Raw genomic sequence first — 18,795 nt, 5'->3', positions numbered from 1 at the left:
TATTCATTTCATTTAGTGTCTCGACATGATATCAATTTCTGCGGATATCTTTAAAACTTAACAAGTTTCTTGGGAATTTAGAAGAGAATAGTGCATCTTCTATAACATTTTTTGTCCCGTTAGACAGAATTATAGTAGCTCTTCCAGAGCCTTCTATCATTTTTGAATTACCAAAAATTGTAGTAACACTTATTTTTCTTCTTAGCAAGTTAGAAAAATATTTCTCGTCTTTAAAAATAGCATGGATTGTTCTATTATTAATTACACAAATATCCTTGTGATTGATCATTGATCCAAATAAAATTTGAGGCATATCCATATTTTTCTTCAAAAAAAAGGAAATAAAGTAAATATTATCATTAATACATGGTTCATTACATAAATTTTACTTTGATTGAAAAATACAAATATAATATTTAGTACAGATAAATAAAAAAAAATTACATATTATTAGTCTTATCAATGTTCATATTTTCATCTGAAAAATTAAAGAAATTAGCTACATCAAGGTGCATAGGCTCTATATTATCTTCAGAGATAAAGTTTGTCTCTAGATTATTTTCTGCCCTCTTTAATGATGCCTGATATAGCTGAACCACATGTTTTGATGACCGGCAAGTCCACGACCAGTGTCCCATACCTCCATGTCTATGATATATGCTTTCTGAATTTTTCTTTGGTAAAGCTTCTGGCTTTTCACTTTTCTTTTTATATTGCTGATTATTTCTTGGTGCCAACCGAGCATCATGATTATAATTTCTTCTTTGAACACGACCACGACTGGGGCCATGGTCTCTTTCTCATTGTTATAATTTGCTTGATTCACTTCAGGGAGTGGCAAAGAACCAACGGGCCGACTATTATAATTTTTCATTAATAATTCATTGTGGTGTTCAGCAATCAGAAGGTGAGAAAGTAATTCTGAATATTTTTGTAAATTTTTTTTCGCAATATTGCTGGTGTAGTAGCATATTCGCGGGTGGAAATATGGAGTATGTCTTTTCAAGTTTATCTTGCTCAGTGATCTCTTCTCCGCATAAATTTAACTGAGCTATAATTCTAAATAAGGCAGAATTATATTCAGTTATATTTTTGAACTCCATTAATCTCAGATTTAGCCAATCATGATGTGCTTGTGGAAGCATGACCAACTTCAGGTGGTCATATCTTTCTTTAAAAAAAAATTATAATTTAAGGGGGTCTTTTAATGTGAGATATTGTAATTTTAGCCCCTCATCAAGATGGTGGCGGAGAAATATCATGACTTTAGCACGGTCTTGATTAGATGTTGTATTGTCATTTTTGATGGTTTCTGTCAGACCCATCGATTCTAGATGAATTTCTGCATCAAGTGCCCATGATGAGTAGCCTTTTCTAGAAATATCAAGAGCAATAAATTCAAGTTTGGAAATATTAGACATTTTAAGAAAATAAAATTCTTACCCTTTTCGTTACCTTCTTAAAAATATATCTCAAAGCGACAGAGATTCGTGCTGATAACATGTTATACAATATACTGTCTTAATAAAATAAAGTGGAGAGAGTGAGGAAAAGAAAGGAGAACAAAGAGAGGAAATTGTTATTCGTTTTGATACTAAAAAGCAGCCCAAGTGGGCAATTTGCCCACTTTAAGTGAGCCCCACTTGGGAAAATAACATCCATTTTCCTAACATGCCCAGAATATTTTTGCTGCATACAGTGGTGGAACTGACAAAAAAATAGGGTGTCCAAAAACTTGACATTTTGCTCCTTCCTTGCTCAGGATATCAACAACTTGATTTTGCTCTCTGAATATGTGCATCACTGGGCAACCCCATCCTCCGAATCAATAACCTGCACTGATGTAAGAAGTTAGCATAAACTAGATTATCATATTTCATCATGTTAATGATTTCCAAAGCATCTATGTTTATTCCTAGAGGAATGAGATTATGATCATAGGCCATTTGGAGGTCAAACCTAAAGGCTTGAAGCTCTACCAAGATGGGGTTGGTATGAGGGGTCTTACAAATAAATCTGATGATCCAGTCCCTTGAATGATTCCTAATAACTCCAGCTAGTCCCCATGTTCCTTCACTAGAGTTGGTAGCTCCATCAATGTTGAGCCTGAAGCTCTTGACTTTAGGAGGTTTCCATTTGGTAGGGATAATAGAGGGGAGGCTGGTGGCATCTCTATAGGGTCTAATGATCATATAGTATTTAGTTTCTTGCTTGAACACAAGATTAAAGGGGATACTATCTTTTCTCTCATTGAAGTGATTATTATTTCTTTGAATCCATATATTCCAGAAGCAGAAAGGCAGCATCATATCCCAAGGAGCATTGTAGGGCTTTCCTCTCGTTATCTTCCAAAGTTGGTCCCAAATTTCAATCGAAAGGTTGGAGTTAATGTCATTGGCATTAGACATAGTATTTGAGGAGATAGTATCCCAAAAAGCTTTGGCATTGGTGCATTCAAAGAAAATATGGTTAATGTCCTCATCATTGTGTACACAGATGTTATATTATTGGTTTACTCCAATCCCAATTCTATGGAGGTACTAGACAGCTTAAATCTACCATTGATGTATAAGTCAAATAAGGGTTTTGATTTTATTGGGACAAACAAGTTTCTATATACAGTCGAAACTCTTGTTGATTTCTTGAATGTATTTTACAAGGAATGGAGGCTTGAAGGAGAGTATAGGCTCTACCAGTGCTACATTTTCCATTACTGGAGAGGTCCCAAATCAGGTTATCATCTCTAGTACCTTCCTGCCAAATGCAAATGGTATCGATGGTAGCCTTTAGTTTCTCAGGTATGTAGAAGGAGATGCTGTTAAGATTCCAAATGGCATTCTTCCACAGCCTGGTAATCCTTATGTTCTCTTCTTCTTTCTTAAGAGGACCATGGATCATGCTTCTAATAGAGTTGTGTTTTGGTATCCACTTATCTTTAAAGAAGTAGACCTTGTGCCATTGAAGACAGTCTATTTGTGGCCTTCTTTGTAGTCCCTCCAGTTATCCAACACAAACTTCCAAACTCTTGATACTGGATTCTTTCTCCAGTTTATCCCTTGTTTGGAATATTTACTTATTAATATTTAATCCTAGAGGCTTTCTTGGTTGTGGTACAATCTTCATGCCAAACTTGAATAGGGTGCATTATTCTTGATTTCACTCTTTTGGATTCCCGATCCTCCATTCTTTTTTGAATTTGTAATAGTATCTCAATTCAATAAATGGATTCTCTTTTTCTCACTGGTAGATCCCCATATGAAGTTTCTTTGGATTTTGTTAAGAGTGTGAGTCACTTTCCTGAGGATTATGATGTATTGCATGATATAAGAGGGGATATTGCTAAGGGTTGCCTTGGCAAGAACTGTTCTGCCAGTCATATTGAGAAACTTAGTTTTCCAACCTACAAGCTTATTGTTCATACTGTCAATGATGAACTAGAAGTCACTATTGATAGGCCTTTTATTTTAATATTGTGCATCTCAAGTATTTTTCAAAGGTAGAGTAGGCCTTGTTGTTGAGTTGGTTAGAGCATTGGGCGGTATTTGCACTAGAGCAGTTATGAGAAAAAATGATTTTGGACTTGTTATGGTTGATCCTTTGGCCAGAGTTCATGTAGAATTCATTGAAGGTAGAAGTTATGGTATTGCAGTTAAGGCAGTTGGCTTTGGCAAAGTGATTAAGGTCATATGTAAAGAATAGATGGAAAAATTTGGGTCCATTGATAGTAATCTTGATAAGAGACCAGGGTTTATTAGCCACTTCATGCTCAATCTTTCAAGACAACCTTTCCATGCAGAGGATAAAGAGATAATGGAATAAGAGATCACATGTCTTATACCTCTAGAGGGATTGAAGGGAACAGATTTTCCCCATTAACCAAAATGGATATGAAGGTACTACTAACACAAGACATGATGAGCTTAGTTAGGCCAGTAGGGAAGTTGAAACATAAAAGAGTATTCCTAATGTAGGGGCATTTAATCTTGTCAAAGACCTTTTCAAGGTCAATTCTTAGGATCATGCTAGTTTTCTTTCCTCTCATCTTTTTGAAGTGAGAAAGGTATTTTTGGACAATGATGGCATTGTCAGCAGCACTTTTGTTAGAAAAAAACCTTGTTTGAGTAGGGACAATGATGTGAGGGAGAAGGGGTTTGATCCTATTAACAGTGTCTTTTAAAATAAACTTGTAGGCAGTATTACATAAACCAATAGGCCTTATCAACATTTTGGCATTTGGGAATAAGGCAAATCAGGTTAGAATTCATGTGATCAAGTATAGAGTAGTTAGAGAAGATCACTTTGCAGAATTCAATGGTCTTAGTTTCCACAAGATCCAGTACTTCTGGTAAAAGAAGTAAAATATAGGGTGAAGTCCATCAGGACCAAGGGCCTTTAGAGGGCTAAAGGATTTCAAGGCTGAGAGGATCTCTTGATCCTTAAGAGGGGTATCCAGATGGAGGCTATCCTCCAGGGATATTGATTTGTGCTCAGAAGGGTTAATCCTAGTAAAAGAGGTGGAGAAAGGGAGCTCAGTACAAGTTTGAGTAGTAGGAAACAATATGGGCAGAGATGTCCTTCATGTCAGTAAAAATTTGCCCATGGTCATTTTTCAAGGTGCAAATTTTATTTCTTCTTCTTTTATTAATGGTAGAGGTGTGGAAGAATCTAGTGTATGCATCCCCTTAACTTAACCAATTAATTATATACTTGATTTTAGAGGTGGAAATTGATTGTTCATGTTGGGGATCATGGTAGTTCTCTGGAGACTGGGCTTAGAGAGAGATTCAATATTAGAGAAACGTTTCTACTAATTTGTCAAAGTAAGATTACATCAAAGTAGTAGTAGTATTTAAGGCATAATAAATAAATATATCATTTAATTTGATTTTAATTAATATTTATATTTTTTAATTTTAATTATACATAAAAAAATATTTAAATTTATATAAAATTAAACATGTAAATGCAAACATCTTATATTGAAGTTAATATAATAAACCGTTTGTGTTATAGCTATTAATCATGTTGGTATGCTTGGATTATAGAGTACGTAGATATTTGCTAAAAGTATTTTTGGTCTTTAGAACTTTTTTGTGTCAGTAGAAAACTAAAAAAAAATACTAATTGTTGAGTTAGTTTGTAATTAGGGGCGGTTATTGATCAAAATTAAAATCAAACCAATTTAATCGGTTTTAAAATTATTAAAACTAAATTAAATCAAATAAAATATATATCCATCAGTTTGGTTGTTATCGATTTCAATTTGTTTTGGTTCGGTTATTAACCATACACAAAAATAAAAAAATAAAAATGATTCATTCGAAAGGAAAAAAAAGACAATAATTCATTCAAAAAAAATTGTATTCGTGCTATCTTGGATATTATAATTCTTATACCAAAACTTTAATTATGTTTAACTTTCTATTTATATTGTTAGCTAATCCAATGTACTAAATAACATAAACTTACTAAATAATGCACAAGCTAATGATATTGTTGTACAAATAAAAGATGCATCATACCTTACTATTTTAAATTAGTGTTCTGCACTTTTGCGTAAAATAGTGTTCATAAAAAATAATATATTATGTATATATAATTATAAAAAATATATATGTATATAATTTATCGATTTGGTTCGGTTATTTCTTTGATTTTTTTTTAACAAAATCAAAGCCAAACCAACTATTATCGATTTTTAAAATGTAAATCCAAACCAAATAAAAGATCGATTTAATTTGATTTTTCGATTTAGATCTGTTTTTACTCAAACAGTGAACATCCCTATTTGTAATATTTGAAGTTCTTAAATTGAATAAACAAATCTACTCAAAAAAAAACACGAGTCTAGAAATGCTAAAATCAAACTCAACTCATCCAATCTAATTTAAGTTACCCATTTATTGTTATTATCCTAATATGGTTTAAGAGTCATTCAAAATATAATTATATAAAAGACGGTTATAATAAATTGAAGTTAAACATTTTCAAACTAAAATAAATAAAGAAAAATTATTTTATTAAGTTTGAATCTTAATCAATTTACATTTTAATTATTAATCTTTTGGGAAAAAATAATCAAGATGGCCATTCAGCGATAATTATAAGGAAAAAATACCCTTTTACACATATTCTAATACCATATTTACTTGTATTCCCTATTATACCAAAAAATATCCAAAATCTCTCTTTTTCTTTTAACTCTCTCTCCCTCACTGATACATCACTCTTCCTTCCTAAATCATCACCTAAATTCGCTCATCTTTATCAGTTTTTGAGATTTTGAATTTCTGAGTACATCTGTTACTCAATTTCAAGGTTCTAACTAAGGTATATTTAAATTTTCTTATTTGGAATCTCACTTCATCCTCATTCAATCTGATTTCTCCTAAAATTTATATCGTTTGATTTCTTCCGTAAATCTTTGAAAAAACTTCTAAAATTGGTATCATTTGCTTTCTTCTGTAAATCTTTCTGTTTTTTTTAACTCATATCTTCAATGATACATATGGAATCCGTTCATGGTCTCACACAGTTGAATAAAAATTAAGAAATTCTTATTTCACATGGTTCTGATTCATCTTGGGAAGGTTACGACGAGGTTACATCCAAACATCATAACGATCTAGCAGTGATGAATAAGCTACGTGAGAAATTGAAGTCGAAAACTCCAGTTAAACATGCACCCAAAGAACTAGACAACAAGATTAAAGGGGTTACAACACGCCCTAATCTCCCAAAGGTATGGGTCAATTAAGTTTTTTTTAATGCCGTTTTTATGAAGGTTTTTTGATTCTGATACATATTGTTTATGTATCAGATTCTCATATATCAAGCGTTAACGCTTCTGATACATAGTATTTTTTTAAATGTCATTTTTTTTTTAGATTTACTACTTCTGATAGATCATGTTTAAGTGTCAGTTTCTATTGTATCAAGTTTTAATGATTATACATCTACATTTATGTATCAGATTATAATTTATGAAGCCTTACTGCTTCTGATACATCTTCTGTATGTATCAGATTCTCATGTATCAAATATTTTAATGCGTCTGATACATCATATTTATGTATAAAGTTCATGTTGTATTTAACCATTTTTCATGTCAATGCAGGGAATGAAGTACGTCATCAAGAAGATTATAATCATTTTTTTTGTAATAGTAAACATTTTAGATGTATCTGTTGTTTTAATGTATCTGATACATTAACTGTAATGTATCAGAATCGGTAAGCAACTGAAATGTAATAATCTTTTCATATATCAATTGAAAAGATTTGTATGTTTTTCTCATCTATCAAACTCGAATATAAAATCAAAATTTATGTATCGTATTCTAATGTATCAAACTTGACTGCCCCGGGCATCTTGCTTATGTATCACAATAACATTTACCATTTTTTAATGAATCTGATACATATACTTTTGTATCACATATATGTAATAATTAAACTTCACATATATGTATTAGTACTTATGTATCAACTACACAACTAATGTATCTATACTGATATATCAGTATATAATTAGAACATGTTATACCTAACTGATTAATCAACAACCTGTAGGAAATAAACTTCACATATATGTATCAGAACTTATGTATCAACTGTAGAACTGATGTATCATAACTGATGTATCAGTATTTAATTAGCACATGTTATACCTAACTGATGAATCAACAACCTGCAGGAAATAAATTTCACATATATGTATCAGAATGTATGTATCAACTACAGAACTGATGTATCAGTATTTAATTAGCACAGATTATACCTAACTGATGTATCAAAAACCTGCAGGAAATAAACTTCACACATATGTATCACAACTGATGTATCAACTACATATCTGATGTATCAGAATTGATGTATCAGTATTTAATTAGCACAGTTTATACATAACTAATGTATAAAAAACCTGCTGGAAATAAAATTCACATATATATATATATCAGAATTTATGTATCAACTACAGAACTGATGTATCAGTATTTAATTAGCACAGGTTATACCTAACTAATGTATCAAAAAACTGCAGGAAATAAATTTCACACATATGTATCGCAACTGATGTATCAACTATAGATCTTATGTATCAAAATTGATGTATCAGTCTCTAATTAGCACAGTTTATACATAACTGATGTATCAAAAACCTGCAGTACATAATCGATGCTCTGTTTTTTGGCTTGAAACTTCATGTACATAACTGTTGTCTTTTTTAACCAATTAATCCCATTAATTAGATCAGCAATTGATTTAAAGAACCAATCATACCTTATCTCAATCTACTATTCATAAATAGCTGATGTGAATTAACTATTCTACAGCTAAAGTTGATGTATCAAATACATAACTTATGTATCAGCAAAATTGGAAAAAAAATTGAAATCGACTTTGATTTGAATTGATGCTCTGTTTTTTTCCATTCGAGACGATGCTCTAATTTTTGGCTTGAATCTTCATAAACATAACTGTTGCTTTTTTTAACCAATTAATCTCATTAATTAAATCAGTAATTCATTTAAAGAACCAATCATACCTTATATTAAGCTACTATCCATAAATAGCTGATGTGCATTAACTATTCTACAGCTAAAGTTGATGTATCAGATACAAAACTTATGTATCAGCAAAACTGGAAAAAAAATTGAAATCGACTTTGGTTTGAATTGATGCTCTGTTTTTTCCATTCGAGACGATGCTCTATTTTTTGGCTTGAATCTTCATGAACATAACCGTTGCTTTTTTTAACAAATTAATCTCATTAATTCGATCAGTAATTCATTTAAAGAACCAATCATACCTTATATTAAGATACTATCCATAAATAACTGATATGCATTAAATATTCTACAGCTAAAGATGATGTATCAGATACATAACTAATGTATCAGCAAAACTGGAAAAAAAATTGAAATCGACTTTGGTTTGAATTGATGCTCTGTTTTTTGGCTTGAATCTTCATGTACACAACCGTTGCTTTTTTTAATAAATTAATCTCATTAATTAGATCAGTAATTGATTTAAAGAACCAATCATACCTTATATTAAGATGCTATTCATAAATAGATGATCTGCATTAACTATTCTACAGCTAAAGTTGATGTATCAATTACATAACTAATGTATCAGCAAAACTGAAAAAAGAGGGAAATCGGGCAATTTTGATACGATGAGGGATGTATAGTAATTAGACTTTTCTATTATGGGATTTAGGTAAAGTTTACATAACTAATGTATCAGCAAAACTGAAAAAAGGGGGAAATCGGATAATTTTGATACGATGAGGGATGTATAATTAGATTTTTCCATTATGAGATTTAGGTAAAGTCTACTAATTATAACCCAAAATAGCCTAACTAAAGGATTCTTACCTTAATTATCACTTTAACTTGTCTTATATCCCTTCAGCATTTGGTCTTCTTCTTGCAACTATTAATCACTTCTTTCTTCTTGCAACTTCTTCTTCCTTCCTTCCTTCTTCTTCCTACTTTCCTTCCTTATTTCTTTGTTGTTTTCCTTCTTCTTCTTCCATGTTCAAAACTTGACTTTAAAAATTAAGGTGCCGCAAATGTGAATTATTTTGAGTAAATAATATATCAAAAGATTCTAAATATTGAGAGACGCTCATATCTAAATTTTGGGATTGTTTAGAGGAGATTTAAGTTGTTTGGAATTGAAAAAAAATCAATCTACAATGTATATTTAATTTACACTTTATTGTATCAACAATATATGTATATATATATATATATATACACATCTATGATATATAGATATACATCATATATACATGAGTATACATTATTTATACAATATCGATACATTATATATACATATCGATACATCACATATACATATGGTCATTTTGTTGAAAATAATTTTTGTTGCATGTACATATATCGCTAATTTTGGGTTAGTTTTTTTTTAAATGAAAACTTGGCTATGTTTGATACAAATGAAACTACTTTACTGTATTTTTTTTAAATTTACCCTATTTTTATAACTACTTAAATAAGCGTGAATAGATTTGAATGATTAACATTTATAACAAAGTTTTACTATCATTAAGATGCTTATTCATGTGATTCTATAAAAATGTGAGTTCACTATTATTTTGTCCACTCATACCGTTATCCATTGTCGTCCACCGTTATTAACTACCGCAAGACCCATTATTAACTATCGCTAGTCGCTAGTCGCTACCCATAATCCTCAGCTGCAGCCACCATCACTGTTAATCACTACGATCAGTCATCACTCATCACCTTTATCAACTATCACTATATATGGTCAATCACATTATCATTCACCACTGCCACTAATCACTATCACCCACCACAACTATAAATTCCTCCCACCAATTACTATCATTTAACCAACATTAGCAACCATCATCATCTAACTCGCGAACAAAAAGAATGATATCTTTTTATATTTAGTAACAATCTTAATTCAAATATTTTATTTTACCATAAATGAAATATTTTATATTTCTATGCTTATTTTAGTGTATATAAATAGACATTTAATTTTGTATAAAATTAAACATATAAACCATACATCTTACATTGAAATTATAATATAATAATCCGTTCGTGTTCTAGTTATTAATCATGTTGGTATGCTTGGATTATATATTTGCTAAAAGTAATTTTGGTCTTTAGAAATTATTCTTATGTCGTAGAAAAAATGGAAAAAATATTAGTTGTTAAGTATCTAGTTTCTGAAGGCAAGGTCATCAAGCTGGAATAGCTCAGTTGGTTAGAGCGTGTGGCTGTTAACCACAAGGTCGGAGGTTCAACCCCTCCTTCTAGCGTTTTTAAATTTTATCTTTTTGACAAGAATTGAGGTGTTGGCCTGCGACTACAATTTTGCATATTTTCCTGATTTTTCTCTCTTAAATTTTTCTTCGTGATTTGATAGTCGTTAATGCATAAATTTTGAATATAGAATAGTTTTGACCTTCTTATGATTAGGGGTGGCTCAATAATGTTAAAAAAAAGACATGTGCCTTAGGTTTCCAAATTTGAGGGGCCTCATTTTTCAGTAATAATAGGTTATAAATTATTATTTTTAACAAATATTGAATACTAGCTATTTGAAGAAAGGAAAACTTTTCATATAAAATGAAAAAATTATTAGAAGAAACTTAACATATTTGAAGTACTATGTCTCATAAAAGATAATTTAAAATAAGAATGATTATATTATCAATTGAAAAAAATATATTAGAAGAAATTAATTATATAAAGTTAATATCAATTTAAGTTTAAGGCCCCCATTTAATTTTGGTTTTAGGCTACTAATCTGCTTGAGCCGCTCCTGCTTATGATGTATTTAATAGTCAAGAACGTCGGACTACACTTCACTATTTTGAGTTGTTCGAGTTGATCTTGAGAAAGACCACATCTTGATCGCAAGCTTTGAGGAAAAAAAATATTAATGTATTAATCTTTTTATGAATACTCAAAAGTTTATGTATATTTGAGATATCTTCTCAATAGATATGTATGCCTTTTTATAAGTGTGAGTTAAGATTAAGAATGGAGTAGCCTCGAAAAAACTCTAACAGACTTAAGGGTTTAAAGAACATGAATTGAGCTGTCTCATAGAGAGCCAACTTAAATTGGGTAAATTTTTTATGTCAACCCTATTAACATATATGTCAAAGAAATTTAAAGCATAACAAGGCTCTCATATGTTTGCACTTAATAAATATTTTAATTTTAAATATTCGGATTGAATTTATATAAGTTTGAATATTAACAAATTCAGATCTTAACCATTGAGTGTATTTTCTCACAACTTAATAATAGTAAATTGGTTTGGATGACATCTATAACAAAATCTTAATATTATTAAGATGTTTATTCACATATATCTACAAAAATGTTAGTTCACCATTATCAACTGTAACTATATATGATCAATCGTCATTATCATTCATCACTATCATTAGTTATTACTATCATCCACCACAATTATCAGTCACTACTATCAACATTGGCAACCATCATCACCATTAATTTACAAACAAAAAGAATGACATATTTTCATTTAGTAACAATTTAATTTCAAATATCTTATTTTATCATAAATCAAATAATTTAAAGCCATAAAAAATTATGCTTATTTAAAGTCACACATTTCAAAAGTCTTTTTTCCTCGTTATAACAGGGAAAGTATATTAAATTTTGAATCAATAATATTTACATAAGACGAACGAATTTAGTGCAAAAAATCTTTAAAAGTTGAACTTATTAAAAGTTTACTTTTAAATCTTAAAAACTTAATAGTTTAATTGTAGTGTCTTGGTAGGAAAAAAATGTGATTTTAAGCCAAAATTCCTAACCCATTCAAACAGTAGAATCTTTATATCGTTTATGGGGTGGATCCAAAATTTTACACTTTGTTTAGATGATTGTTATGTATTGTTTCATAATATATTGTATTATATTGTACTATTGTGTTGTGTTGTATTGCATCGTACTGTATTGTTTTAATGAATTTAATGTTTGGATAGATTGTATTGTTTGTCATCGTTACAGAATGTCACACATCGATAATTTGAATGACAAACTTACAAGAAAAGTAGGGTACAGGGTAGAGTAAATTATAAAATATTATTATTAAATAAAAAATATATTAAGATAACAATGTGATCACACCAAATTGATCGTTACACAAAATGGGACTTTTCATCATTACCTAATAATGGATATAAACGATATGATATAATAAAATTTAAATAATAATCAAAACAAGCATTGTATTTAAACTAATAATAAAATAGAATAGAGCGAATAACAACCATCCAAACCAAGTGTTAATGTCATGAATTGTGAGCTAAAAGAGTTGGTTGTAGAACATATCTTTTAGCTCTACATGTAGTTGTTTATTCCACATATATAAGATCCACAAGATTTACAAGCCACTAGATACAACAATAACTATTACTACGTCACTTCTAACCATATCGCTTCATTTAAGACAAATATCTAAATAATGTAAATAGTTAACGACCCACATCGATGCTTGTGTAAGTCATGGTAGGCTCCCCCGAGCTAACTCCTGGTTCACCACATTGCCTAGGTGAATAATACACAGGAACTGGCATCTTCATTGGAAGATTAGGCAACGATGCCTCGAAATTTAGAACATGAATTGCTTGTTTTATCGATGGCCTTAGATTGCTCTCGGGATGAGCACACCACAACGCGGTAATCATCAATCGTTCTACTTGTTCTTGTTCGAAATCCATGTTTAATTTCTCATCAACAATAGAAAAAAGTTTTCCTTTTTCATAAAATTCCCAAACATACTCTACTAATCCTGCATCACATTTCCCTGTTCCTGGATCAACTGATTTTCTTCCTGTTGCAATTTCTAGTGCAACTATTCCGAAGCTGTACACATCCGATTCTTTGCTTGCTCGTCCTGTTTTTATGTATTCCGGAGCTAAATAACCTAAAGTTCCGGCTAGCCCTGTAGTCTGAGGACCTAATTCATGGTCCATTAATCTAGCTAGGCCAAAATCACCAAGCTTGACATTAAAACTTGAATCGAGCATTATGTTACTCGATTTTATGTCTCTGTGGATCACACATTGTTCCCATTCTTCGTGTAGATAGAGTAACGCGGATGCTAAACCGAGTGAAATCTTGTACCTCATAGTCCATCTAAGAGGATTCTTTTTACCAAATAAATGAAAATCTAAGCTACCATTAGGCATAAATTCATAAACAAGTAAGAACTCACCTTGATCATGACACCAACCGATTAGTTGAACAAGATTTCTGTGCCTTAATCGACTAATAACCTTCACCTCGGTTATGTATTCCTTCTTCCCCTGCTTAGATCCTCTCGAGATCTTCTTTACAGCAACCGCTATGTCAAGATCCATGAGGTACCCTTTGTAAACTTCTCCAAATCCTCCTTCGCCTAATTTCCGTTCCTCTGAGAAGTGATTGGTTGAAGTATCCAGCTCTTTGTACGAAAACTTTCTTGGTCCTGCTCCCTTTTCAAGATCATCATTGAAAGATGTCAAGCTTATTGCCTCTGGATTTCCCTTCACCTTTCGTCTCCTTTTCCTCAAAACTATCAAAGCCAAAATTGCGCTCACAAACAAAATCCCGCCTAATGTTGTTAGCCCTGCAATAAGTCCAATCTTTTCGCGATCATTACCCCGTAACTCCGTTATATCAAGACTCGAGCTGAATTCCCACGATTCAAGTGTATGTCTCTCGACATTTTGTCCTGTTGCAGCAGAGAATCCGATCGTGACCCATGGAGGAAGAACCTCTTTGAGGTTTATTATATAAAATAGGCTCAAATTCGGGCCTGTTCCATAGTTCCAAAAGACACTTAGATTATTTGTAGTAGCATTGTAAGTAATCCATGTCTCAATAGGATCTCCACTATGTAAACTAACATTCCAAGGAGCTGTCACAGATGAAGCAATTGAATTGTTGTTGATACCAACGTGCTCGAATGGAGGATCCCATTCAACGTTGGAAAATGAGTCAAACTCAACAGAAACAATTTGGCTTTGAGCTGAATCACTGGTGGTTGTATTGAACAGTCCAAGAAAACCACCATCTGAGTTAGGTGGAATCCGAAAACCAACTGGAGCTAGGAAAAATGTGATGCCATGACCATACGAGGAACTATTCAGTGTATCTATAGTAAACGAAAAATGTGTGGTGAAATCAGCAAGTTTTGTGGAGTGATCAGGATCCCAAAGTGGTACTTTCTCTCTATAGATAGCATGAGCAACGCGACAAAGATAATTAACTTTGTTGAACTCGATCTCTCCTACAGACGCGACTGCATCCCCTTCATAGAGTATGTCAGTAACGTCTGGTCCAAAACGAGATATTTGAAAGTACACTGAATTCACAAACGGAATCACCAAGAAGGCAATGAAGAGAAATACGCAACATACATTGGAAGACATAATTTCCATTGGTAAATTGAATGGAAAAATGCTCATACCCCTTGTCATAAAACACTCGTATAATAATGTTTGGATTGAACAAATTACAAGAGTGTAACTAATCGAAGTGACAAAGGGCTGACTTCCCGTGTAACAACCGGGCAATGACAACTATTTTACAATAGTCGTCAAGGTTATGCATAAACAATTTTGATAGTCTTCTTCTTGATGATAATGTTTAGCTGCCAAATTAATATTATAATTGTAAGAAACTTAATTATATGTATGAATTGAAGATAAAATAAGGACTAAGCCAGCAATCTTCTACCTTAAAAAATGCAGGCTCCAACTAACCAAATATAATAAGGTAATAAAGTTAGATTGTGACAATCCTATGAAGGTAACCTTATTGTGTATTGAAAGTCAACTCTCATTTGATGAGAATTGACAAGATTATAGAGAAAGCAATCAATAGAATTTGTTATTAGTATTGACTTGAAACGGATCGTGTGTTGCCTGTATTTTCTTAAGTGACGGGGTGGTTGAATTCACAACTCACTCGCAAGGGTACGCAGTTTGTATATTTGACTAAGCAAAGAGAAATATCAATAGTATTTATATATTCGACACTAATCTAAATATAAATATTATATACTATTTTATTAAAATAAAAATTATTCATTTAAGAATTATATATATACTCGCGGGGAGCCAATTTCACTAGTGAACTATTAAAATAAAACACAATACAGTTTTAGTTTGTATTGTTGGTTAGTTCCTATTTTGGTCCCTATATTATTGGGCTTAGCATATTTAAACTTTAATTAAAAATAAGTGGTTTAGTCCAATCATTGACGGCACTCAACATAAGCATACAGATTCAAAGACGGATCCAGAATTTTTAGGTTTTGGGTGCCGCACAATATCCACTTTGAACAGTAGTGTGGTTCCAATATTCACATTAGTTGGTTTTCTTAAACAATAGAAAGCCTTATTAACTATTTTTCAAAAAAACATCCCTAAGAACAGATTTGAACCCATAATCATAGCGATTGCAATTTTTACTAGTGGAGTTACAGAATCATTGTTTCTTTGGGTGGCATGTGATATATTTATACAATTTATATATATTTATACCTATATATACAAAGTTTCAACCGAGACTACCGGGTGCCACAGCACCCCAAGTAACACAAGAAAAAAATTGTTTTTTCTATCCTAAAAATTATACAGTATTGATGAAAATTCTTTTAAAATTGATTATTAATTTCTTCGTTATAAGTATTCCATAAATGTTTGAAATTGAATAAATAGCTCCACAAACTAATGAATCAAACATGACTCGAGAGGACCACAAATTCACGAAGCCTCAAAATTTCCTCCTGTACAAGTGAAAAATCATAAGAATGGTCACAAAAATTACGATAAGATAACTGAAACTTAATTTCTATCATAATTCGAAATGGTCATTAAGTTTTAAAAGACTTGCAATTAAAGATGCTTGCCTTTGAAGATAAGAAGGTAATCACCATCTCCATCACTATTTTTGGCCTACAATATGAGTAGGAGCCAAACTAAAAAACCAAAAAAAGGAACCAATAAAAATAAAATTGACACACTAAAAATAAAAATATAGAAAACACATAGCAAAAGGGGAAAACAGCAATCAACAAAGCAACTATCTCAGAAGTCTGCTGAGAGCTCCATTAGAGAAAAAAATCACTGCAGAATTGTTTGTTCTCTTTCCAGATCTCTCTCTTTTCTTCTCCGTCGATCGGAAAATAGTGACCGGAAATGGCTCGAGCCGGAGGAATAACAAACGCGGTGAATGTAGGCATAGCAGTACAAGCAGATTGGGAGAATCGTGAATTCATATCTCACATCTCCCTTAACGTCCGTAAACTCTTCGATTTCCTCGTTCAATTCGGTAAATTTCTCTAACTCATTCAATCTCCTTAGGGCAATTTTTCGGCTGTTGTGAAATTCCTTTTTTTTAATGCATTTTCGGGGTTGATTTTGTTGTATTTCCAGAGGCGACGACGAAGAGTAAATTGGCGACACTGAATGAGAAGCTTGATACACTGGAGCGTCGTTTAGAACTGCTTGAAGTCCAAGTCAGCACAGCAACTGCTAATCCAGCTCTGTTTAATGTTTGAAATGATGCAGCATTGGTACTAATACTCTTTATCTGTAAGCTACTTTAATTCTGTATAATAAATAGGTTGCTTTTTTTTTGGAGATAATATTTGTGAAAAGTCCTTATTTTTGTCAAAATCTCAATTAATTGTGTCTCAATCCTGAATTAGTTCAATTTGTTTGATTTTTGCTCTATCCAGTTCATTATATTCCGATAATAAATAATTTGTCATAATTTTTGTGCAAATGATTGGTGGAATTTAGTAGCTGAAAGCTTGCATACCTATTGGATCTAGCGTTTCTTTAGTCTAACTTTTCAGTTCGTTAAAACCACTATTCTCTTGGGTTGGTTCATTGCTAATGCATGATAGAGATTGTTTAGTGAACATGTGGAAACAGGAATTGGAAGGCTGATTTTGAGGGGACAAAATATTGCTGTAAATTCTACAGGACCATCCTTTGACCTAGTTAATATGAAGCAATGTCGCTATATCTTCTGTAATGTCGTTTCAATCTCCTTGCTTGCTTTCTACGTGTAACTCCTTGGAACTTTAGTCTGCTAGATCTCGGCCTCTTATTTTCTTGTCTGTTTCTAGATGGGTTGTATTTTTGTTGGCTTTTGTTTTCTGCTATTGCTCGGACTCTTAAACAATGCTGTCGGTTGTTGTCAGATCCTCCAAAAGTGCACTACTTTTGGAGGATCCGACACAGGTGCGGAAACATTTATGGAGAATCCGTGCAACAAAGATTTTCTGAAAAGTTGTGCAATATGCAAATGTAATGACACATCCTTTGTGCTTGTTTATTTATAAAAGTTATTTGACCTTCCAAAAAATATATATATACACTTGTTATGTAATACAATCATGTGAAATCTCATTCTTGTACTCGGGCAATCAATCAGTCAGCTACCCTTAATCTCAAACTAGTTTGGTCAGCTATGTCTGATCCATTCCGCATTCTTTGAAATACTAAAAATGATCTTTTGAAGTAAATTAAGAGGTCTCTAAATCAATACTTGGACTTTAAAGTCTTTAACTAGAATAGAATGACTTCCTGGAAACATCAGAATTAAGTGTAACATCAACTAAGACTTAATCCCAACACGCTCTATTGTAGTATTTTTAATACTCCCTCCATCCCAATTTGTGTGACAATGTTTGACTGGGTGGATTTAAGTAAGAAAGAATGACTTTTGAAACTTGTGGTTTAAACAAGACATAGACATTTGTGTGGCTTTAAATTATCATAAAATGTTAAAAGTTTAAAGTTGAATAGTTTCTCAATAAGGCAGTGTGACATTTTTTGGGGGACAGACTAAAAATGAAAGAATAACACATAAATTGGGGCAGAGGAAGTAATTGTTTTTAGTATAGAATTTAAAGTAATGAAAGGTTACATGAGAATGAAATAGCTTGCAGGCTGCGTACCATGCAGCTATTTTCCATATTCGTTATCGACTTATCGGTAAGATGGTAACACGGTTGATTTATGTATGAAGAAGGATACTGGGTATTGACTTCAAGTGTTTACGTGTTTTCCCTTGCCTTCTTGATACTAGCCACCCAGCTCTTAGCTTAGCTTGAGCAGTTTTTTTAATACAAAGTTGTAAGATTATACCAGTGTTTGATTTGTAATGGACTTATAGGAATATGGTATAGTAATAACTCTTAGTTCTAGTTGCTTTTATCTGAGATAATTCATCTCTTGTCA

The 18,795-nt window shown here is 31.9% G+C and overlaps 2 protein-coding genes and 1 non-coding gene across 3 annotated transcripts; 2 read left to right on the top strand and 1 right to left on the bottom strand.

Annotated features, from left to right (window-relative positions):
- The first annotated feature begins 10,753 nt into the window (after window positions 1–10,753).
- Window positions 10,754–10,827, top strand: TRNAN-GUU (transfer RNA asparagine (anticodon GUU)). The gene has a single exon. It is a non-coding gene; the product is annotated as a tRNA-Asn (tRNA).
- A 2,165-nt stretch (window positions 10,828–12,992) lies between these two features.
- Window positions 12,993–14,976, bottom strand: LOC129896933 (L-type lectin-domain containing receptor kinase IX.1). Its single transcript, XM_055972926.1, has one exon. It carries the CDS (start codon window positions 14,974–14,976, stop codon window positions 13,027–13,029), a length of 1,950 nt encoding a protein of 649 aa, XP_055828901.1. The 3' UTR covers window positions 12,993–13,026.
- A 1,526-nt stretch (window positions 14,977–16,502) lies between these two features.
- LOC129896934 (protein BRICK 1) lies at window positions 16,503–17,266 on the top strand. Its single transcript, XM_055972927.1, has 2 exons — window positions 16,503–16,873; window positions 16,978–17,266. Exons 1-2 carry the CDS (start codon window positions 16,741–16,743, stop codon window positions 17,100–17,102), a joined length of 258 nt encoding a protein of 85 aa, XP_055828902.1. The 5' UTR covers window positions 16,503–16,740; the 3' UTR covers window positions 17,103–17,266.
- The last annotated feature ends 1,529 nt before the right edge of the window (window positions 17,267–18,795 follow it).

Source organism: Solanum dulcamara, chromosome 7 (assembly GCF_947179165.1).
Source record: "Solanum dulcamara chromosome 7, daSolDulc1.2, whole genome shotgun sequence".
In the NCBI taxonomy this organism is placed as follows: Eukaryota; Viridiplantae; Streptophyta; class Magnoliopsida; order Solanales; family Solanaceae; genus Solanum; species Solanum dulcamara.
Note: the sequence above shows the minus strand (reverse complement) of the source record. Positions and strands in the feature narration are given on the sequence as shown.